We start from the raw sequence: 25,232 nt of genomic DNA, 5'->3' as shown, positions 1-25,232 counted from the left end.
AACTGAAACGGACTCTCTAAGCAATTATATCAACAATTAAGGGCTAAAATGTAAAAATGGTTATAAAACATTGAAGAACACGCTAAAATTTATGCAAAATAAGAATAATACCTCTTCTTTGTATTATTAATTTATGGGTAAAAGAGCAAATTGACTGTTAAATTATATATTCAGAAGCGTTTGGGACCTTAAACTTATTTTTGCTATAATGTTTGTCTTCCACTTTTAAAAATAATGTAATCTAGACTAGAAAATGATGAAAAAATATTAAAAAAAAGGGAAGATTACATCCAAATCCCACACAAGAAAATTAATTACTATAAGGTTTATTGACAACTAAATTAAGAAGATTCACAATACAATCAGTTGTCACTGAACTTTGTAATAATTAATTTCTTTGTATGAGACTTTAATGTAATTTTTTCAAAAATATTGGTCCTTGAATGCAATTTTTTGGCCTTTTTCTAAAACTGTTGAAATCTTTTCCTGTCATTTTCTTATTAAGTTAACTTTTGTTAATGGTAAAAGTCAAATATAATGATTCTAAATTGAAATTTAAAATTAAAGTGGAAAGTAGTAAATTAATAAAAAGATTAATGCATATTAATATTATTAATTAATAAAAAATAGAATCAAATATTAAGTAATAAGTAAAATGAATTTAATTTTAATAAAATAAAATAGATATCAATTAAGTAAAAGTCTAAGCAAACTTTGCACAAACCAACCATTGAGAACCCTTTAAATCAAGTAATGTATTACATGGTTTTCAAAAGTTATTTTTGAGATATTTATTTTATTTTTTTTTGGCCGTGAAATGTTTTTTTTTTCTTTCGCTCTAGCATCCTAAAAATATTTGACCTTGACTAATTCAGTTAGTAGCTTGCAGATACTTTTTTAGACCTGAGCTTGAATTTGAGACCTTTAATTAAACTGAACCAACCCTCTAATCAGTTGATGAACCTATGTAGATTGCATCATATATGTATAGTTCTTCAACGATGATTATGGAATTTGTAAATTAAAATTAATCAATTCGGCATCGATAAAGGAGAAGGCGTACATGTTTTTTTTTCCCTCCGTGTTGGTATTAAATGTGGGAATGGCAAGTTAAGAATTGGTGATTTGTACGACGTTTACCATTTTGAGTAGAAGAGAATAGGCTGAAAAAAAGTTACATCCTTCATCCCAAATTATAAAATAATTTTAAAAAGATTTTTTATTCTAAAATATGATATATTTTTTTTAATATTACCTTTCAAGTAGAGAGAAAATTAAAATAATATTGTAGTGTAATGATTAAGTGTGTAAGAGTATTTTTTAAAATTTTATAGTTTTATTATGAAAAATAAATTTGTAAAGCATCATTATTGTTTGTATTGATATGCTTAATCTTGTTTTTAATTGTCTTATAATTTGGAGCAGAAGAGTAGAAGAGAAAAGTTTCATGTTCAATTAAAAAAATCATAAAACATTGTGGAAAAATAAGAAAAGAAACTTCACATAAATTCATGAATTTCGACTTTAGAAAATTTGTTTTCTTAAAATACATATTAATTATATATAATTCATTTAGAAAATCAGCCATGGAAAAATAAAATCTTAAGAGTTATATATGAAAATTGAACACTTCTAATTTCTTAATATTTGAAACTCGCGGGCTACACAACAACAGCAGCAAATGCATGTGTTACAAACTCAAAATACGTGAATAGTACAGTCATTATGAATTAACACAACTTTGCAAAGAAGAAAGAAGTTACAGAACATGCGATGACAATAATCTAAGTAACAGCTCTGATATGTTCGTTTGCTCCATATTACTTAAAGAACAAATTAATACATTATTTGATGAAACGTTATCTGACGTCAGAACATGTTCTTCACTTTTGTCACTAGCCGAAAGAGGAAGCGCGACGTGAAGAACACAGCAACAGCCGCTAGAAATCCAATCCAACTCCAAACTGACGCTATGAACATTTTCCTGGCTGAGGAAAAAATTTTACCCTCTGGAATCACCATGTAGAGGCCTTGAAGATATGTGAGTGATAAAAATGTGAGGGTGATGCACATGCCAATGGATAACATCCATATCACAGCTTTATGCTTCAGAGAAACTCCACTTACGAGCAAGAGAACGACACTGAGAGATCCAATAAAACAGATAGTATTGTACTTTATGTAGGGGTGAAATATACAATGGCTGATACTGATTCTCCAGGGCATGCATAGTAACCATCGATTGACGTCACGCATTGGAAGGTTTCGTTATCTGAAAGTATACCTTGTTGAACGAAACCACCTAGAGGGTTAATCATTGCTTGAAAGCTTATGGTTGAGATCATTGTAGCCACGAGACTCAAATTCCCCCTCATCTCTTCCAACCAATTAGAATTATGTGGTTCCTTAATCCCTGAAATCTTTCTCCAAACCTTCTCCAAAGTAGTTTCTAATGGTGGTGGCTGAGGAGGTCTTCCCATTTGGCTCCTTTCAGCAATTTGGATCCCAGTGTTCGTCAACATGAGTTGGATTTGAAGGCTTTTGAAGTCTTTGAAATGATGATCTGCAAAGTCCATCTCTTCTTCAAGCATGCAGCTTCTCTTATGTTACGAATTGAAAGGAGGTACCTCACGATCTAATGTTGAACGCAACATGTCAGTGAATCGTTTTCTGTCAATACAAGAAAATATTAATTGAATAATTGATTGGCAGAAAAATTTACCCCAACCTGCTTCAACATGATAGCCAAATCAAGAACAGTCTTTTCATCCCGGTCATTCAAATGGGGAAGCTCATTGGAGCCAATATTCGATTCCACCTACGCTTTTAGGATCGCCAAGTGGTTGTATGTAACACAGAAGTGGAACATAGTTTTCCCTTCGTCAAGAATCCCCATAATTTCAGGCTTCAGTCTGATAAGCTCTGTCACAACCTCTAGTCTTCTTCATATACCGCATCGTGCAATGGAATTGTTCCTTCTTCATCACGAACCAAGAATGCCTAGTCATAAGCTAGCTAGAAGCAGCTCCTTCACAATATCGATATGACCCCCTGCAGAAGCAAAGTGGAGAGCAGTGCTTCAGAAGGAGTCAAATTCACGGGCAAGTGTGGGTTTCAGAGTAAGAAGGGTTTTGATGAATTCAAGGTGACCAAGTAAAGACGATATGTGAAAAGGAGTTTCAACAAAGGTTGTTCGCGAGCAAATTTTGTGCAAGATTAGTGGGTCCTGCTCTATCAGTGAGTTAAAGATTAGAACACTCCCTTCGTATGCTGCATCGTAGAGGTTTCTCACTTCCTCATCTTCATCATGGTAAGCAGTTTCCATTTTCAAGAGTTCCATCTCTTGTGGGAGAGGATGGCTCATTTGATGAATGTGCAATTCAAGTTTATATGATATATAACTTTAGTTGAAACCTCTCACCCACGGAATCTTTCATGTAGTTGTCTTTTCTTTTTTGCCCGTTGTTCCATGTATTATATTTTTAATTTCTAGTTTGTTTACATTTTGATGTAACTACGCAAATTTTTCCCAATATTTAACCACACAGTTTTTCCACATCAAGGTACCTGATAAGTGCATATTTTATATTTAAATAGACATATATTTTGAATTATACTTGATCAAATTTATTAGTAGTTTATATATAGTTAATTATTTTTTATATATTTTTCTCTTATCATTCAATTACAAAATAAAAAAGAAATTTTGATGTAAAATCTATTGAGCAGAAAAATTATAAAAGAAGTAGGAAAGAAGAGACGGCAAATGTATACACCCGCATACACACATATGAGAAGAAGGAAGAGGTAGAAGTGAAAGCAACTGGAGCTCAAAATAAGGAAAACAGGAATTAAAAAAAAGAAGAAAGATTAGTCATTAAGGATTGATATGATTTGGGAAGAGAGAAAGACTTAGGACTTGCTTAAAATTAATTTTATTTTATTGTTATGAGAACTGATGTTTTCAAAACATGTTCTAAGAAAAAAAAATAAAAATAAGTGTTTATCTCATTCTCCTTTACTCTTCAAAACAATAATTTTAAAATAATTTAAAAATGTTTTCATTTTTTTATTCTCTAAAAAATTTTATTTTTTTTCTATAAAATACTTTTTAAAAACATATTATCAAATAAATTTTTTTATTCTTTTTTTGTTTTGGAGAATAAAAAATTATTCTCAAAACAGATTACCAAACATGCTCTATTATATTTTTTGGTGGGGGTGGGGAAACAGAGAAGGATGAGATTTTAAATCAAATCAAATCAAGAAGAAAGACAATACTATACTATATTTAAAGGATTAAAAACTACAAAATATTGAATATTCTAAATAAAGGTTGTTAAGGTTATTTTAAAACGTCCAATTTTTATACCTGGACAGCCAAAAATCAATTTTGAATGTCTTTAGAGTCTTTTGAGAACAAACTGAAATGGAGGAGCAATAATTTTAGTTGTTTTTAATTTTAATTTAATTTATACATGTCTTCATGATTAATTATTTATATTTGCATGTCTTTTAAATTATATTTATTTCTCGTGCCATGATATTGGTCTTTCAATAATAAAAAGCCCAATTTTACAAGTCTAACAGGAAACTCTTTTTCAAAAAATTAGTTTATTGATTAAAATAGCTCCTTAAATTTGTAAGTTATATTTTTTTTAGGCTTCCCGACGTTCAGATTCATAATAATAATCACTGTATATAAAGTTTTCTCCCCTTGAGGCGGGGACTATTATAACTAACTACCCTCCATATATATATACATATATATTTACATCAAATTTATAATGATGCAACTTTCTTTAATTAAAATAGGCATTAATATCCTGAAATTACAAGTGAGATAAAACCCATGACCTCCCACTTACACAGGAGAGCTTGCATGCCTGCAAGGTCATTGGCAATGATGCAACTTAAGTATTGTAAATGTCGTTAGAACATTTGATTAATATATTAGTTAATTTATAACTATTCCTGCGCCATGCTATATAAAAGAATTCAAACATGGAGGACAACCTTTAAAAAAATAAAACTTAAATGAAACCCTAGTTGGGGCCTTGCAAGTCATCACACTATTACAAAATAAAAAAATATAAAACACCATTTATGCAACGGTTACTTGTTGAATTGTTACATAAATATAGGTGAGATTTTAAAAAGTATTATTTAATTTTAACAACCAACAATAGCAATAGTAAAAAAAGAATTATATATATTTAAAGTTTACATAAATTGTCACGCCCCAAAAATAAGGTGTGACCGATATGGATTATAGGAACAATATATATATCCCAAAAGCATTAACTAAAAAAAAAAAACTCTAATTTCTAATACTTGAATATGTAATTACTATAATTAGACAATCTTATAATACTTTTTATATAAACTACAAATCACCAATCTTTTGTAGAAATGTTTGCAAAACTTCTCCCAAAAACAGAATCTTCCAAAATTTCTAGAATATCAATTAAACAAAAAGGAGCCCTACTTCTCAACAATAGACAAACAACACTATAAGAAGATTAGGATCCTATCCGTAGTTTATGTTGAGCGTCTAAAATTAAATTTACAAATTATAATACATGAATTTTAAATTTACATTTTAAGAAGTTTGATCTACAATTTTTTACTTCAACTGAATACTACAGCCTCTCAATGATTAGCAGGAAGTACACTACTAGCTAATGTATATGAAATTAAAATAATAATTTTCAGTGAATAACATCCCAATAATGATAAAATTTAAAAGAATAACTTGAATAAACTTAAACAATTGTATAAATAATTGGAAAGAAAATAATTCAATATAATATGCTCACTAAATCTTAAAATCAAAAATCATAAACCATTAAATAAGAGTAAACTAAAACACTCTATCTTTAGTTTTTAAGGAATCAAATAATTTATATGTGAATAGAAGAGATAGCATACTTATTAATTGAAACCAATAAAATTTAAATGCATATATCAATTAAAAGTTCAAAACTTTAAGGACTAAACAGAACAAGTAACAAATGTAGACACACAATCCATAAGGGTAAATAACCAAACAGAGCTTAATTATGCCACGAAGACCAATGTAAACATATAATCCACAAGGGTAAGTAAACAAACAGAGCTTAATTATGCCATGAAGACCAATGTAAACATATAATCCACAAGGGTAAGTAAACAAACACGACTTATGCCACGAAAACAAACGTAAACACACAATTCACAAGGATAATGCTAGCTAAATGAGGCTCGAAGTTATGAAATCAAATGCAAGTATAAGACTCACGAATATCAAATGTGAGAGCAAAGCCCACAAAAGCGAACTAGCCAGTCATTCACCTTAGCGCTCTAAGGACCAATAGAACTGCTGCTAGCAACTAGTGTTCTGCATATAGTTCTCTTAGAAATCTCCAAACATGCATGAAAATATATAACCAACATTTCATAATTTCTTTACCCAATTTCATGCATGGCTTCATCAAGTAAAATTATTTAAACACGTACAAACATTTTATCAATCCAACATAATTAAGGAATGAGCCATTTTACCAAAATATATGATAAAAGAGATATATTTTGAAGATAATCCATCTTACTAAAGTATCCAATAAAAGAGGTATCTATTCATATATATGTGGTTTGCTAATGATAAAAACAAAATAAAATATAAATAATAATTTTATAAAAGAGAATTTTAATCAATAAATTAATTGGAATGTTATCCACTCATTTGAGGAAATTCCAACATTGCAATTTACTCCTTAACACTCTCACAACATGATTTATTCATGAAACATTTCAATATAAAGATAATTGAACTTCTAAAATTTTATAAAACTTGTCATTGTTCACTCACTCAATTATTGCAGTATATTCCTCCCTTGTTCTCGAATACTAATCTTTTAGCTTTCATTCTATTCCACACTTCTCTTTAATCTATGAGGTTATGATAATTCACTAACACATAATACACTTTAATTGTTACTTTAACCAAACAATGTCCTTGCTAAACTGTTTGTTTACATATGCACTCTTTCCACAACATTATAACTTGAAGCTATGGTATTTAATTTTAATATCTTTAAATATTTAAATAAATAAAATAAGCTACAGGTCAAAAATAAAGAATTAAATAAAAACAATCTTCCTACATTCCATATGACTTTCCAACACCCACACGTGAGCAACGTCCTTAATGTCAAGTTGCAACATAAAATTGAATAACTTCTATACTAAAATTTAGTCAGTGATTCATTATCCATGCTTAGTTATTCATTAAATCAAACATCTTATATGAGTTCTCAAATCAAATCATACACAAGTACCAAAATTTGTGAATTATCAACCATACAACTTTCAAGCATCTACATTTCTTAGATTAAATTTCACAACAATATCTGACTTCGTATAAGATAAAAACATGGTCCCAAATTTAAATTTTAATCCTTAATACATTGAATATATTCAATTATTGCATTCCAACTCTTCTACACATTTTAACAAACACTTTGTGGGCATCAAATTTCAGACTATACCATCAAGTCTCATGCTCCTCAAATCTCTTGCTCAACAATTTCTAAACATCAATATAAATTTACTATGCTTCCCAAACTTAATTATTTACCAATAATCGATTTAAACCTAAGGAAAGAAAAACAAAACCTCAATTCATCTTATTTGTCTTGTAGTTTTTCACGGAATGGCCATAGATTAGCTATTCAAGCAAGTCTTTTATCTTTAAAACATAGCTAAGCCCCATATTTTCCCCTCTGTTTGACATCCAACTACAAAAATGAAAAAAGTTTCAGCTCCTCACATCCAAACACCCCATTAGATAAAGAAAGGAAAGGGAACAAAAATGAAATGGAGGGCCAATGTCCCCCTGAAATCATATGCACACAAGCACAGCTTAGAGGAAGAGAAGATTTTTAAGTTTACACAATCAGCACCGCAAAAGAGAAGAGGAAAAATGAAGCTCTATCACCCTCACCCTGAATAACAGCATCGAATGAAACAGGGAAAGAAGAACTCGCATACCAAGGAGCAACCGATAGCAACGATGAACGGCGTTCCTTCACGCTCACTCACTAACATCAGAATGAAGAACAATAAAATATTGAAGCCACCAACTCCAACATGCAGCAGCGTCGAACAAAACAGAGGAAGAAGATCTTTGGTGATGTAATACTGAACAGAGAAATAGGAATCTAACAGCCTTGACAGCAGCGACGGATGGACGATTCACACCCACACCGGCTATGAATCAAAAAGATGGAGGAAGAGAAAGAACAGGGAAGCGAGACGTCTCCCGAACCCCTCTCTGTTTTTCCACCGGGTGAAGGAGAAGGATCGGGGAAAAACTCTTATGGGTGTTTTATTTATTATTTTTTTAAAAAGGAGCATTTTGGTAATTTCACCAAATTAAAATAAAATAAAATGTCTCCCCAAACACTGCAAAGGTTCCAACTGGGAACCAAAGGTAACTACAAGAGAAACATAATTTCCAATGATCCACGGATTTATTTTTTTATTTATTTAGTCAGTTACCAAATTAATAATTCTAATTTTATTAATATATTTTGGATCATGACATAAATGATATAGATAGGTATATACCTAGTCAGGTTTTAAGATTTTAAGCTTTATATTTTAGCCACTAACTGATTTAATGTAAGCAACTTCAAGTTGTATATAGCTTGTATAAGAATTTATTGTGTATTCATGTATATATGTGATTAACTATTAGCTGGAATTTGTTTTTGGGTGTTAGAATATAGTTCTATAATTTATAACACTTGAGGTTGCAAGAAATGCAGTTTCATATTTTTTGAAATGTAGTCATAATATTCAATAGTTAAAAAAAACTGTTGAATATTTTCTCTTCCAAATATCCACCTCAAAAATGCAAACATTTATTCAATGGGTTTGGTTAAAAAACTGTTGAATAAATGAAGAATATTCAACAGTTAAAAATTGTTAAATAAAAGGTTCTAGAATATTAAATGCCATATTATTCAATGATTTAAAACTGTTAAATGTCGACAAAAATATTTTTTTTTGATAGTATTATCTGCAATTTGCTTCGGTAATCTCACTGCACGATGATATATATGAAGAGGAAGTAAGCGTCGTTAATTTTCGATTATGATCGTTGACTTGGTTATGGTCTATAAAGGTTTTATTTTTTTAGGGTATAATCTTGCGATTAGGATAATGCATCAAATGCTAATTAATTAATGTTTTAATTATTAACGCAAGGTGGAGGATGAGAAATATAATCATTTACTAATGTTAATTACTGAGCCAATGCAAAATTTGTGAGATCATATGTTGATTGTATTTAAGAGGAAGTGCTGGCGGCACAATTTGTTCCATAAAACTGCTGTCTTGTGAGTGTGGAAATACTTTAACTGGGAAAACATTTTTAGAATATATATGCTCTGATTATATGTAGTGATATTCACATGCATTAAATGCATTTAAATGATTAAATGCATTCTTATAATTCAAATTCGTGATTGAATTTATTATTTGGTTTATTCAATTGATAATCTATGATAGTAATAAATATATAAATACCATAATATGATGATCAACGGTCAAAGAGAGTAGTTTTATGTTTACCATCTATTTCTTTGGGTATAAAACATTATTCTCTTTTCAAATATCTTTCTATGTTCAATAACTAGGTAAAGTTAAATTTTTCTAGTACCAAATATAGACAAATATATCATGGGAGATTGAAAATATGTAACCCTTTCTTTACAAGGTGAAAAAAAAAAGGGTTAAGGAGAGCTTGGTCAGTTATTTTCACCACTATTCACATGCATGCGTTCTTTATGACTAACAAAACATAACTAACTTCTTCCTTTTTTTTAATTAAAAATGGGGCATCCAGTCGAAAAAATTACACAAAAATCAGTATCCTCTAGGAGGACAATTAAGTAATTGTAAGCTATATTCCTAAGTTAAGACTTCAGTTTGCTACCAAGTCAGCACAAAAATTACCTTTTCTATAAGTATGAAAAATCTGTATATCTCAATTATCATCTATAAGTTTCTGTACAACTCTAATAAATTTGTTATTTACATCAAAATCAATCATCATATTTTGCATCATAGTCACTATGGCAATGGAATATATTCAACAATTACTTTCTTGAGACCCAATCTCTTCAAAATACGAAATCCTAACCAAATGTCACATACTCAGCAAAATAAGCAAAACAAGAACTCAAGAACGTCATTGATAAACTCTAGGTATTCTTAATCAAGAGTTAATCACAGGGAATTACATAAGTTGCAAAAAAGAATTATAAGGAGAGGTACAGATCAGAAGAGAGATACAAGGGAAGGCTTAGAGATAAAGAAGCAACAAAGAGGAGAAGCATAATCACAAATTCCACACACCCTTACAAACAATCTTGCCTCATATGTATCCTTGGCTTCAAATTGTTCAGGCGTCTTTCCCATTCAGTTACTAGTAACATTATACAAAAGCACCATATTTTGCATAAGTCTCTGTACAACTCTAATAAATTTGTTATTTACATCAAAATCAATCATCATATTTTGCATCATGGTCGTTACAACAATGGAATCAGATTCAACAATTACTTTCTTGAGACCCAATCTCTTCAAAATACGAAATCCTAACCAAATGTCACATACTCAACAAAATAAGCAAAACAAGAACTCAAGAACGTCATTGATAAACTCAAGGTATTCTTAATCAAGAGTTAATCAGAGGGAATTACATAAGTTGCAAATAGGGAATTATAAGAAGGAGAGGTACAGATCAGAAGAGAGATACAGGGGAAGGCTTAGAGATAAAGAAGCAACAAAGAGAAGAAGCATAATCACAAATTCCACACACTCTTACAAACAATCTTGCCTCATATGTATCCTTGGCTTCAAATTGTTCAAGCATCTTTCCCATTCAGTTACTAGTAACAACATTATACAGAAGCACCACCTCCCAAGCCATGTGTTCATCTTGGGCCCCACAAGTGCTATTCGGCCAACTCATGACATTACCCTCCCCATAGAGATTGACCTTGCCCTCAAGGTCAAAGGGTAAAGAAGAAGCATTTAAAGCAGTCAAGGTGTACCTTGCATGAGAACCCAAACCATTCCAAGAAATTAAAATATAATTAACCCAAAAGTTTTGGAATTGAATGCATAAGTACTCTGCATCCGTGCCAAGTCCAATAAGCACAATTATCATCAACCTGAAAACTTGAAGGAGGAGGTCTGAATTAGTATTTTCATCTTTATGTGTGTTCCACTCTAGTCTGAAGCACAGATAAGGGAGAGTAGAAGGGGCATCTAGAAGACAACTAAGCCTGGAACTCCAATCAATTAGGTTGAATTTGAGACATATATTAAACGCTTGAGTATTTAGTGGTGCTCAGGGAGTTTGTGTTCACAATGACCCAATCATAATGAGCAACACAAGTGTATGGGGTATGAAGATGGCGAATTTTGTTTGATGATACAGCATAAGGAATGCTTTCAGCTCTTAACTCCATTAACATGTAGAAATTGGATGGCGCATGAAACATCCAAGAAGGTATCATATTGCTAAGCTTCGTCAAAGCCCATATGACCAGTAACATGTAAAAATGGGCTAATGCAAGGACTAGGATTATTAAATGCGAATTTCTAACTCCCTCAATAATTCCAGGATCGAAAATTATTGAAGAAAGTAGAGATAATGTTGAACCTACTTCGAGCCAAGATAAAGTGATTCCAGAAACCACACTGTATCTCAACTTGAGTTTTAATAACAGTAATACAAACATCATTTTACCCATCAAAATCCAGTAGAAAAATCCAAGACCAGTATGTTCGTGATAAAGGTGAAAATTCAACATCGAGGTCAAATCACAATGTTCTTTACTCTAATAATCCACAAGAAGAAAAACTCTAAAAAGAGGACCAATACTGCCTATCCTCTTACAGAAAGCATGCAAGAGATATGCATAACAAGCTCGGAGTTATATCATGAAGGTGAGGGTATAAATTGCATAACCAGAGATTGTCATTGGTGAACTAACTTTATATGCAATCCTGTTTGGCAAACTTAAACAGGACATTCCATGGAGACTGGTGAACAAGCAAGAATCAACCATACGTAAAAGCAACTCGGTGATAACATAGCCACTGAATGGAATATGCTGCCGTGCTTTAAACATATGCATTTCTTTATCATTTCCACAATTATTCCTGTACTTGAAAATTAATGAATTCCAATAAAAATGATCTGCTCCAAGAATCCCAATAAAATTGCAGCAGTGAAGGTTATTAGTGGGACTAGGATAAAATATTTGACAGGTAATTAGACAAGAGCAAGACCCTCACAGCCGGACAAGAATTTCACTTAAATTGATTCTACACCATGTGAATTCTCTAGAGTCTGTAGAAAAAATTGAAATGATTGTAGGTTGTAATTCACAAGAAAAAGAGAGACGGGAATACCTGGATCAAATATTAAGCCATTAATAATTCCCTTCCATTGTACTAAACTTGAACGGCCAAAGAGGATCGAGACACTAGAAGTGTGAAATGGCTTTGGAGGCCAAAGTCTTCAATCGTGTGGCTAGTGATGACAAATATTGAATGAATTCATTGAGCCAACCTGTTACTATAAGAGCAACATTGCAAGGATCAAGTAATGCATCTCTATCGTACTCTCCAGACTCGTGGCTGTTGGCTCTCTTTTATCCTTGACTGAAGATGGAAGAGAAGTTGCTAGGGTAGTTGAATGAGGGTTGAAGACCCCTAACTTGGGCTCCAAACGTAGTTTTGAAAAAATAAACACCATGCATTAAAGGTCCATTCTCCGGCAAACTAGCCAGACTCTGTGACTCACTGATCACCGATGGAACACCCTCTTCATTTCCTAAGCTAATGGTTGCATCACCCTTATCATCTTCTGTAACAGTCCCTTCAGCGGTAGAGGACACTCTAATAGTAGAAGGAAAACATATATATTCTATCTCTCCATTTGATTTAAATTTTGCCAACGGTAGGACATAGTTCACGAAGACAATGTCTTCTATCTCGTCACTCGATTCAAGATCAGATTGCAGCACAATAGGGTCAAAATAGAGAGAAGAATGTAGAGAAGCGATCACTTCAACGGACGAAATATTACTAGCAGGTGGAGGTTCAACTGATATTCCCAGATGATTTGTTATCTCTTCATTAACGACTGATGCCAGAGCAGGATGACTTTGCGAAAACTTAATATCTCCTTTGATTAATAATGTTAAGTGCTCATCATCAAACCTCGAGCTATGTTTAATCACATTTATCATAGCCTCAATTCGGTCAAAGTGCTGCTCACGTTGCTTTCAGGAAGCCTCCAAGAAAGCCACTAAGCTTTTGGTCTCCTTAGCCACTTGTTTAATTGCCTGATGTAGCTCTTTAAGTTCAGTCTCATCAATGTCATTAGCCATTGAAGCAGGATTGACTCTCTCAATGAAAGCACCTTTATCACGTACGTACTCAACAAAATAAGCAGAACAAGAACTCAAGAACGTCACTGATAAACTCAAGGTATTCTTAATGAAGAATTAATTACAGGGAATTACATAAGTTGCAAAAGGGAATTATAAGAAGAAGGAGAGGTACAGATCAGAAGAGAGATACAGGGGAAGGCTTAGAGATAAAGAAGCAACAGAAAGGAGAAGCATCATCACAAATTTCACACACCCTTGCAAACAATCTCGCCTCATATATATCCTTAGCTTCACATTGTTCAAGCGTCTTTCCCATTCAGTTACTAGTAACAACATCATACAGAAGCACCACCTCCCAAGCCATGTGATCATCTTGGGCCCCACAAGTGCTATTTGACCAATTCATGACACCAAAATCCCCACCAGCATCAATAGCTGTACAACACCCAATCCTATATTCACAAAGCCTCCTAACTATCCTCCATTATTATTTCTTATTGAACCACCACATCCAGCCTCTCCTAGCTGTCCTTTCACAGCCACATTTAGATTCAACTTTATCCACCCCACATCAGGTGATTTCCACTTTATATTTTCCTATTTCTTCAAAATACCAACCTCCCCTTCCCTATACGCGCATTTTACATTTTCAGCATGCCAGTATATATTATGGATAAGAATAGCCATAAGGCTCTATCCAGGCAGATTATTGAAAAATTGAAGATAAATGGAAGTAAGCTGACACTTGGAATTACAAAACTATCTTGGGTTACATCATTCACACATAGACCAGGAGTCTATGAGAAAGGAGAACAAAAACAATGTACAGTTTTTCCATATTAAAATAAGATTCACGTGATAATGAAATTTTTAGTCTACAATATTTATCTTGTCAATTTAATTTTTTAAGTTTAATTTTTATTGATTTGGTTACTTATGTTTTATTAAATTCTCATGTTAGTCCTTTATGTTTTAAAAAACAAATTTAATCTCAAATTAATTTAATATGTAAATTATTTTGATAACTTGATATGCATATGTAACTAAATCAGAACTAATTTACTCTTAAATCAATTTAAATTTTATTAATCTAGTCCCTTACCCATCATTTTGATATTTGGGAGAATGACAGATAAATTCTCTTGAAATAGGAAAATAAAAATTTAGTCCCGCACGTGAAATATAATGATAATGAGGTCTCAAGTGACTTCTTTGATATTTAATTTATTGTGTAAAATTACTTTATTATCCCTTTTGTAACTAATTTTATATGGTTTATAAGTTTAATATAAGTATTCGCAAGTTTGGTTTTACCAATGACTAAAAAGATTTAGAAAATTACAATTTTTTATTAGCAATTTTCTTTTATTAGCAAAATCTAACTAATTTTATATGGCTAACAAGTTTGGTGTAAGTATTTTCAAATATGGTTCCACTAATGACTCAAACAATTTAAAAGATCACAATTTTCTATCAATAAAGTTTAACTAATTTTATATCATTTACAAGTTTGGTATAAATATTCAAAAATTTGGTTCCATGAATGACCAAAACAATTTAGAAAATCATAATTTTCTAAATCACAAAGTGGTATTAAAGTAATTTTGCATAGAAATTTAATCTCAAAGAAGTTTCTTGGACCTCAATGTCAATATCATATTTTGCAAGATTAAATTATCATTTTGCTATTTCAAAGAGATTCATGTTTCATTCTCCCTTGTTATTTTTTTTTAAATTTTTGAGTTTATTCCTTTTACCTGGATAATTATACTTCTTTTCATTAATTTACATGGGTGTCGTCAATATTTCATTATTCTTTTCAACACGCATGTTTTAACATTGTCATCTCCTATTTAGACAATAAGAACCAGATTAACGAATGAGAAAAACTTAAGAAACCAAATTGATAAAAAGTAAATTTAGGAGGTCAAATTAATAATTGAGACAAATTTAAAAGATTAAAAATTTTATATTATTCCTAAATTTTATAATTCCATGGTCCCTTAGCTTATGATGTCACTAAAATTAATTAAATTACATACTCCTTGCAATTGTTCTTCAGGAGAATGACGTCTAAGGCCCTTTCACGAGAATTTATTGCAATAAGGACTTATCAATTTTGCATTAAATATTGTTTTATAAAAATATGCATATCTTGTTGTTGAAGCTGAACCATAGCTTGTATTTTTTATTAGGGTTTCTTTAGAAATTTAACAAATTAATGTTTAGTTTTTAACAATAATATATTCATATTTTCATAAGACAATATCCAATGCAAAACCAGTGAGTCCTTATTACAATAAATTCTCCTAGGTCTAAAAATTTAGATGAATCTTACGGTTATTTAAGTTTTTGATAAACTGGGTTGTTTTAAATGGGGTAGCGGGTTAATTAATTTATCACCAACTAGTGATGACTGCATATGATTCTCATTCAAAATCCCCCTGCTCAGCCTTGGACTAAATTGAAGCTTAGGATCCAGCAAAACTTTTTCAAAACCTTTAATACTTCGCCCAAATTATGATTTCAACCATAATAAAACTAACAAAAATGCAATTCGAGTTTCCTTCTTTGGTAAGTTAAAAAAAATCTATATTTCCTATGAGCAATTTAGGGAAAACAAAACTATTAGTCCTTATAGTTTTATTATGTTTTGTTATTGGTCCCAATATTATTTTTTTTTTTTGGTTCATGTCCTTGTAATTTTTCTTATCTATAACGTTAGTCCTTCTATCTTTAAATATGCATAAAGGAATGATGATGTGGCATTAATGGTGTTAAATTGTCTGACATGTTAAAGTAAAAAAGAAGCAGAGCACTCACAGAATACAGAGTAATGAACATCAACTTGAAGAAACTAAAGACTGTGCTCAGCTACATGAAAACAAAATAAATTTCAACGTCAACCTTTACAAAATAATAATAACAATAACAACAACAACAACAACCAATGGCTTCAAAATTAGAAAAAAAATAAAATAAAATAAAACAGAATATCTTGGTGTGATGAACGAAACTGAAGAGATGAAAAGATGAGTTTGAAGTCTATAAAAATGAATAAAATAAAACCTAAATTCTGTTTGATGAGTAGTTAAATGTACGTTAGTTACATGCGAAATAATTTAATACAATTAGTGCTATATCTTCATCCCTCTTGGTATATTTAAAATAGATGGACTAACATTATAATCGAGAAAAACTATAGAGATATAGAACATTGAAAAAAATACAGGAACTAATAATAAAACACACTAACACTAGTGACCAATAGTGTGTATAGTGTGTTTACCTAGAAATTTATTACAAGCTCAAAACACAATAATATTGCAACAAATGAAGCATAGTACTCTAGTATAACAATAACTATAATCCTAAAAACATCACATGCCGCTTGTCGCTCGCCAAACAGCATCAGTTGAGATAATTAAAGCAGCATCATTCATATTGTGCATCTCAATGCCTTTTTTGTTGCTCGGAAACATTTCTTCACAATCCAAACAAAAAAGCGCAAGGTGAGTAAAGCTACAATCAGCCGAAGCAATCCAGCCCAGGCCAACATTGAGGCTCTAATGGTGATCCAAGCAGCTTTATCATCCCAAAGATGGTCTGGCATTACAATTTTAAGAGCACTCAAGTAGGCAAGAGCTAGTGTTGTGAGAGCGACACACATGCCTATAGATAGCAGCCATGTCAAAGCTTTGTTCTTCACAGGAATCCCACTTATAAGCAAGAGTGTGACGCTGAGCGATGAAATGAAAGAGATGGTATTGCAAATCACATACGACAGAAACACGCTTTGGGAAGGAAAAGACAAGACTGCTTCCCCAGGACAATAGGACTCGTTATTATAAAGGACTGTGCAGTTTAGGGCATCATTATTATTTGATGAACCTTGAGATAAACCTTGTTGAATGAAGCCACCAGGTGGGTTAATTAAAGATTGAAATGTAATGGTGGCTATAACAGTAGACACTAAACTCAGATTTCCTCTCATCTCTTCTATCCAGTCACCTTTGTCTGAACCAACATCCAATCCATTTCAGAATCCTTATCAAACAATTTCTTCTTCAGAGTTCGAGGTCTCGCTGCTGCTGGTGGTGACCAGTGTGAATGAGCGTAGATTCTGTTACTTTCAGTTATGATTCCAGAATATTCCATCAGCATGAGTTGTATTTCCAGGGTTTTTAGGTCTTTCGGACTATGTTTAAGGATGTCAAAGGCAGTGAGACCCATGTTGTTCTTCAAGTTTGCCATTTCTCTTATTGTTGGGACTGATAGGAGGTACCTTATAGTCTGAAATAATATACATGCTTGTCAGTATATTGAGGTGTCATATATATATATATATATATGATTGTCAGGTAAAATATTTTTATTTTTATAATTTAGCTCTAGTTTTCTTACTTTGCCCAATAAACTCACTCACTCACCAGCTGGATGGAGGCGGCTTATTTTCCTTGTATTTTCTTTCATTCCATGACAAGAAAAATTAGTCGACGAAGCACAAAAATCTCTTCATAATTCATATTTTTCTGAAAAAGAAGGAAGGAAGGAAAGAAAAAAAGGTGTAGTTGGGTGAAAATAAAGGACCCAAGAATGACGTTCATCCCATGACTGAAAAAAATGTTTGACATTGTCAATGTCAAAGCCGTGAAGGAACAGCAACAAACAATCATAATAATCAGAAGCAGAAATAGTTTTAATTTCTACCACATTCAACTTTAGAAAATGACAAGAAGAAAGGAAAAGAAAAGGCATAGTCAAAATCCAAACCCCTCAACCAATCACAACGTAAGTCAAAGCATTCCGTTTCAATTTCATCTTTTCCTCCTATTTAATTAAATATTTTAAACTTGATATTATATAGGTTCATAAATTCTCTGTAATAAATATTTGAATTATTGTGGTATTATTGTAATCGGTTGTCGTTCAGTAGAAGATGGGGATCAATTTCCTTCATTCTGACTAACTGTCCCGAAATTTCTTTGATCTTTGTTCCCAGCGACGGCCTTATCGATCTGATCTTCCCGTAATGGCTTTGCCAGTGATTGAGCATTTGAGCTACAAGGCGAAATGAGAAAACTAGCGAAAGGGACTAAATGATAGACTTAAAATTCTAATAATTTTTTTGATTCAGAAATTCGGGCTGATGCTCGCTATTGAGGAAAAATTGGATTTTTTATTCACTTTGTTCTCCCCACCTGTAAAAATTGGCCATGTGAGCTGCGATCATGTTCTAAAAACTTATGATCTTAACACCACGAAATTACTCCAATACCCCTATATTTATAGTTTCAACCACAGTATTAAAGATTATAACCCAGTCGATTGACTGATTAAACTATTAAATTGATGTGGTGGCCGGTTCAATAAAATGTTTCATTCATGATTGATCTAACCACGATTTGATTATACAGTTTTGATCATTAACTCTTGACCTTAACCAGTTCAACAATGAAATCTGGTTTTAAATGTCTTGGTTTCAACCAATAATTGAGCAAAAATATAATCCAAACATGCAAAAAGGAAGAAGCTATAGAAGGAAGGATAATATCGCACCTCAACTTGCTTCGACATGACTGCTAAATGGAAAACGGTGTTCCCCGTTCCATCAGAACTTGTAAAGTTGAGAAACTTCCCAGAAATGGCAATTTCCAATTCCACCAAAGCTTTGAGAGTCTCCAGATGATTGCACATCGCACACAAGTGAAAAACAGTGTTTCCATTGTCAAGAAAGCTCAGAGACTCAGGCTTCGCATTGACCAGCTCTTTCACAACATCTGTTCTTCTTCTGATAACTGCATAGTGCCAAGGAATCTTGTCTTCTTCATTAGGAAACAAGCATGGCTTGTTATTAACTTCAAGCATTCCCTTCACGACCTCGTTGTGACCTTCTGCAGAAGCCAAGTGCAGGGCCGTGCTTTGAGAATAGTCAACCTCAATAGCCAGTTTGGGTTTGCACATGAGAAGTGCTTTTGTGAACTCAAGGTGGCCGAGAAGAGCTGATACGTGTAAAGGAGTTTCGGTGAAGCCACTTTGTGAAATTTTGTGAAGGATTAATGGTTCTACCTGCAAAAGTGAGTTCAAAGTTGACACAGACCCTGCGCGTGATGCTTTATAAAGAACGCTCAATCTATCCTCTTCACGATGATAAGTTCCCATTTTGATTATAGTCTCCATCGCTTGTATGAATGCGAAAGGTGTACATATGCTTCATTATATGTACACATCATTTTGAAAGGATCTGTCAAAGTATATTGCCTATGATTGTTTAATGTTCTATATACTATATTCTGAATTTTGATCCATTACTTTGATGATTATACTAGTAATATTCTCAGAGCGTGAATTCTATTTGCTAGCACCCAACCATATCCAATCCAAATACATTCCTGGGATTGTATTCCTTTGGGCCGTTTCTGACCAATTCAATCCTTTATTTAAAGAAAAAAAAATTGTAGAAGATGGAAAACATTTAAAGCGGTGAAGTTTCACTTTTTAAAAAAAAAACCAGCAAAGATGGGAATCCCATTAGCTAAAGAAGTATCCAGAGTACAAAATAGAATCCAAAGCATTAAATTAAAATAAAAAGGAAAATGGAAATAACAAAGCAGAACAAAACAGGGGCATCCAAGCCAATGCCTTCCCTATTGGCTATTATCAATTACACCCTGCGCATATTGATAAATTAATGCATAAGTTAGCAATGTTGTTCAATACAATATATCATTTTTAAAATTCTTAGAGAGATTATTTTCATGCTTATACTAATAATGTTGATTGTCCTTAGAGCATGAGAATTCTGTTGAGTTCCATTTACACCTGACACAATGGATTTTATAATTCAAAAGTTCTCACCTTTTGGATATATGTATGTCTGTATGTGTTAAGCAATAGAACGTATTTCACTTTTTGCAACTGATTTTTAAAAAATGATTATTTGAAAATTTTAGTTGGTTGAAGCTACTTTGCAGATAATTGAAAAATTCACAAGCTGACTTGTAAGTTTAATGAAAGTAAAGTATAATTATAGTTAGAAAGAAGTAACTTAATTAGCAAATATAATTTTGACATGAATAATTAGTAGATATATTTTTTTACCTGAATTTATTCGATATTTTTACTGTAAGATATTTAGCGAATTGTAAGTTGATTAAAATTAGATATAAATTACAAAAATAAAAGTCTTATTTTTTTAGACTTTTGTAGATATAACTCATGTCATGAGACCAAATCAAATAAACAGCCTAACATTTATTACATTTTGTATTTTGGCTGGTTTATTATATTTGTCAATGATATATTGTTGTATATCAATAAAAAACTCCTTGTAAATTTTTAAATATTCAATGATAAATCTTTTATATATCAATGATAAACTTCTCGTATGTTAATATAAACTGACTATACTTTTAAATTTTTAAAAATTTAATCCATATTTTTTGGATTTAAGATTTGCTGGTGGGCCAATTTATCCTCTCTTTTTTTTTTTTTAATATTCAACGCAGTTCGATATCATTTGATCGATGTGTTGCTTGTTATTGCCCAAATGAAATGTGTTCACACACACCACACACACACACACACAGACAGTTTAGCCAAAAACTTAATTATATACATAGTTTATGATTAATATAAATCTATGGATAGAGCTCATAGTTTTTTTCTTTCTTGATAATTTGGTGATTATTTATAAGTAATTTAGTATTGCTTGATGGCTAAAAGTCAAAACCATACAACATGCCATTTTTTATTTTTGGTCTGCCTTTGACTAAGTCAAATGCATAGCATTGAACATTCCCCCCGGAAAGCGAACATTCAATATTAAAGTACCGGACTTACTAAAATATCACTTACGCTTATAAAACAAATCACGTGCATTACAGCGCACTAGTATCCATAAATTAATGCATAAATTACCTGATTGACGAAAATATAATGACGTTCTTGTTTGAATTAAAAAAATGTACAGTTCGAAAATTGGAGTAATTTAATAGATATATCTATTGTAAGAAAATTATTAAATTTATATTCATATGCATGTAACAATATAACGAAGCCTGGCCTATAATTTTAACAGATCAAGTAGTTAGATTTGATAATATTCCAAATTTTACTACTAATTGTATAATAATTTGTAATTGATCTCACTTTATAACAGGAAACATTTTAGAGAAATAAGTAAATGCATGTAACTGTTGAGAACCTTTAGTTGTAAACTGCAATAAATGATGGGAAAATTATGAATAAGTGTTGTATAAAAAATTTATTTACAAATAAGTCTCGTAAAATTCAAAAACTATAGCTAAATCGATTAAAAAACTCAAGAGTAATTTGAAATTAGAAAGTAAAGACAATACTATCTCTATTAATTTGGCTTTTACTTTCAATTACAACTTCATAATATACAAGTAAAAATTTATAATTTGCAAGTCAAATTTTTTATTTAACACTTGATATAACATGGAGTCTTGATAAAGTTAATTATACCTACTTTATGCTGTAATTACAAAGTAAATTACAAATTTTACATCCCACTTGAACTAATTATAGCCTTAAGTAGGCATAATTAACACCATGTAAACATGTTACACCAAGCTTTAAACAAGAAATACTGTAGAAACCAAATTGGACCTAAGTAGTTGAAATGAAATGTCATAAAAAGAAGCAGCATCAAGTTCACCCAACTGCCCATGTCAAAAGCTTTTTTATTGCTCTGAAACATTTCTTTACGATCCAAATAAAAAGACGCAGTGTGATTAACACCACAATCAGAAAAAGCATTGCAGCCCACGCCAAAACTGACGCTTCAATTGTGATCGACGCGGCATGGTTATCCCAAAGATGGTCTGGCAACACCATTTTAAGGGCAATCAAGTATGCAAGAGCCAGGGTTGTGAGAGTGATACACATGCCTATTGATAACAGCCATATCAAAGCTTTGTTCTTCACAGGAACCCCACTTACGAGCAAGAGTGTGACGCTGAGCGATGAAATGAAAGAGATGGTATTGCAAATCACATATCTCAGAAACAAAGTTTGGAGACGAAAAGATGATATTGCTTCTCCAGGACAGTAAGACTCGTTGTTATTAAGGATGGTGCAGTTTAGGGCATCATTTGGTGACGAAGAGTCACGAGATAAACCTTGCTGAATGAAGCCACCAGGTGGGTTGATTAAAGATTGAAATGTTATGGTGGCTATAACAGTGGACACTAAACTCAGATTTCCTCTCATTTCTTCTAGCCAGTCACCCTTGTGTCTGAACCAACCACCAATCCATTTCAAAATTCTCATGAAACAATTCCTTTTCTTCTTCTTCTTTCGGATTCGAGATCTTGCAACTGGTGGTGATGAGGAGTGTGAATGAACGTGGATTCCGTTTTCTTCAGTTCTGATTCCAGAACATTCCATCAGCATCAGTTGGATTTCTAGGGTTTTGAAATCTTTGGGATTCCGTTTAAGGATATCAAATGCAGCAAGACCCATGTCGTTCTTTAAGCTTGCCACTTCTCTAGCGTTTGGGATTGATAGGAGGTACTTTATAGTCTGAAATAATAAACACGCATGTTATTATATATATATATATATATATTGTGGTGTATCATATATGATTTCCGGTTGAAGAAAGAAAGTAACAAGAAAGGATTGTTGGGGTAAGGAAAAAAGGAAAAAACAAAAAACAAAAGGACCCCAGATAAGGTTCATTCCATGGATTGAAAAGAATGGTTGACATTGTCGACGTCAAAGCCGTGAAGGCCCAGCAAGCAAACAATCATAATCAAAAGCAAAAATTATTTTCCATCATATTCAACGTTGGAAGATGGGAAGACAAAAATTTAAGTCAAATTTTAAAACTCAAAATTATAAAATCATTTTATTTTATTTATCATATATTTGTTATTAAACCAATTTTATTCTATAGGCGACTTTTCACGTTGCTTTGACACACTCACAAAAATCCAAACCCCTCAATCAATTACGAAGTAATTCAAAGCTTTCTATTTCAATTTTATCTTTTCCTGATCCTCCTACTTAATTAAATATTACAAACTCAAGATTAAATTCAAATTCTCGGTAATAAATTAAATAAATTATTGTGCAAGATTATAATGGAGGTGGGGTTCATCATCAGAAGATAGGCCCCCTTTCTTCCTTCTAACTCATTAACCCGAAAATTCTACAATCTTTCCTCCGCCGCCGCTATCATCGATCTGACAGTGATCGAGCTATTGCCCAAAATAAGCAAACTAGATAAAGGGACTAAATATAAACTTAATATTGTGATGAATTCTTAAATTCGGGAATTCAAATTCATACTAGCGCAGCTACGGGTAATAAATAAACAACTTAGGTATTGGGCGAAATTTGGTTTCTCATCCGAGTGTGTAGAAATTCGCCCTGGGAACTGGATCAGTCATGTTCTAAATTTATGATAGTAACATAACAAAATTACAACAATACGCCCAGATTTATAGTCTTAACCAATAATTCACTGAAAAAACAACGCAAGAATGTAAAAACAAGGCGATATATCGAGACATAAAAGGATGAATATCGCACCTCAACTTGCTTCGACATGACTGCTAAATGGAAAATGGTGTTCCCTGATCCATCAGAACTCGTGGAGTTGAGAAGCTTCCCAGAAATAGCGAGTTCTAATTCCACCAAAGCTTTGAGAGTCTCCAAATGATTGTAGATCACACATAGGTGAAAAACAGTGTTTCCATTATCGAGAAAGCTCAGAGACTCAGGCTTCGCTTTGACCAGCTCTTTCACAACTTCGGTTCTTCCTCTGGTAACTGCATAGTGCAATGGAATCTTGCCTTCTCCATTAGGAAACAGGCATGGCTTGTTATTAACTTTAAGCAGTTCCTTAACGACGTCGTTGTGACCTTCTGCAGAAGCCAAGTGCAGGGCCGTGCTTTGAGAAGAGTCAACCTCAATGGCCAGCTTGGGTTTGCACGTGAGAAGTGCCTTCGTGAACTCAAGGTGGCCGAGCAAAGCTGATATGTGTAAAGGAGTTTCTGTGAAGCCACTCAGTGAAATTTTGTGAAGGATTAATGGTTCTTTCTGCAAAACTGAGTTCAAAGTTGATACAGATCCTGTGCGTGATGCTTCATATAGAATGCTCAATCCATCCTCTTCACGATGACAAGTTCCCATTTTGATTATAGTCTCGATCTCTTGCGTGAATGCGAAACGTGTACATATGCTTCATTATATATATACACATCATTTTGAAAGAATCTGTCAAAGTATATATTGCGTATGGTTGTCTAATGTTCTAATCAATGATTATTCCAAGCAAATTTTTGGTGGAATAGTATTTATATTTCTTCAGCTTGTTTTTCTTATTTTGTCTCTCATGACAACGTCTTCAAACTTTTTCACTATTGAATTCAATTCACAAAGTTCGTATTTGATGTGAAAGATGGAAATGTATATGGCAGCTGATAAATTAAACCAAAATTGGGATAGTATTTCTTTGGGCCGTTTCTGACCAATTCAACCCTTTAAAAAAAATGTAGAAGATGGAAAACATTTAAAGTGGTAAAGTTTCACTTACATCACGCGCATATTGAAAAATTAATACACAAGTCAGCAACGTTATTCAATACAATAAATCATTTTTAAAATTCTTCGCGATTATTTTCATGCTTATACTAATAATATTGAGAATTCTGGTGGGTTCCAGTACTCCTGCACAATGGATTTTTCAATTCAAAAGTTCTCCCCATTTGGATAGAAAGATATGTATGTCTGTATGTA

At 32.3% G+C, this 25,232-nt stretch overlaps 2 protein-coding genes and 1 long non-coding RNA gene across 3 annotated transcripts; all 3 read right to left on the bottom strand.

The window, feature by feature from the left end:
• Positions 1 to 1,740: 1,740 nt before the first annotated feature.
• Positions 1,741 to 3,028, bottom strand: LOC129287533 (uncharacterized). The gene is made up of 2 exons (XR_008587730.1): positions 2,723 to 3,028; positions 1,741 to 2,635 (listed from the first exon to the last, which is right to left on the bottom strand). It is a non-coding gene; the product is annotated as an uncharacterized LOC129287533 (long non-coding RNA).
• Positions 3,029 to 17,454: 14,426 nt separating this feature from the next.
• Positions 17,455 to 19,779, bottom strand: LOC129289667 (ankyrin repeat-containing protein BDA1-like). Its single transcript, XM_054926479.1, has 2 exons — positions 19,020 to 19,779; positions 17,455 to 17,753 (listed from the first exon to the last, which is right to left on the bottom strand). Exons 1-2 carry the CDS (start codon positions 19,638 to 19,640, stop codon positions 17,460 to 17,462), a joined length of 915 nt encoding a protein of 304 aa, XP_054782454.1. The 5' UTR covers positions 19,641 to 19,779; the 3' UTR covers positions 17,455 to 17,459.
• A 2,152-nt stretch (positions 19,780 to 21,931) lies between these two features.
• On the bottom strand, positions 21,932 to 24,665 carry LOC129289433 (ankyrin repeat-containing protein At5g02620-like). The gene is made up of 2 exons (XM_054926204.1): positions 24,024 to 24,665; positions 21,932 to 23,009 (listed from the first exon to the last, which is right to left on the bottom strand). The coding sequence occupies exons 1-2, from the start codon at positions 24,624 to 24,626 to the stop codon at positions 22,140 to 22,142; spliced, it is 1,473 nt and encodes a 490-aa protein (XP_054782179.1). The 5' UTR covers positions 24,627 to 24,665; the 3' UTR covers positions 21,932 to 22,139.
• Positions 24,666 to 25,232: the final 567 nt, after the last annotated feature.

This window comes from Prosopis cineraria, unplaced genomic scaffold, assembly GCF_029017545.1.
Source record: "Prosopis cineraria cultivar Desert tree isolate PC_DT_omini unplaced genomic scaffold, ASM2901754v1 PC12, whole genome shotgun sequence".
Lineage (NCBI taxonomy): Eukaryota > Viridiplantae > Streptophyta > Magnoliopsida > Fabales > Fabaceae > Prosopis > Prosopis cineraria.
Note: the sequence above shows the minus strand (reverse complement) of the source record. Positions and strands in the feature narration are given on the sequence as shown.

What these genes read in the sequence shown, in the direction of transcription:
- LOC129289667 (XM_054926479.1), bottom strand. Translation starts at nt 19,640, where the DNA reads ATGGAGACTATAATCAAAATGGGAACTTATCATCGTGAAGAGGATAGA. An exon ending in TCATGTCGAAGCAAGTTGAG is followed by an intron (nt 17,754 to 19,019) that starts GTGCGATATTAT and finishes ATATTATTTCAG; the next exon opens with ACTATAAGGTACCTCCTATC.
- LOC129289433 (XM_054926204.1), bottom strand. Translation starts at nt 24,626, where the DNA reads ATGGGAACTTGTCATCGTGAAGAGGATGGATTGAGCATTCTATATGAA. An exon ending in TCATGTCGAAGCAAGTTGAG is followed by an intron (nt 23,010 to 24,023) that starts GTGCGATATTCA and finishes TTATTATTTCAG; the next exon opens with ACTATAAAGTACCTCCTATC.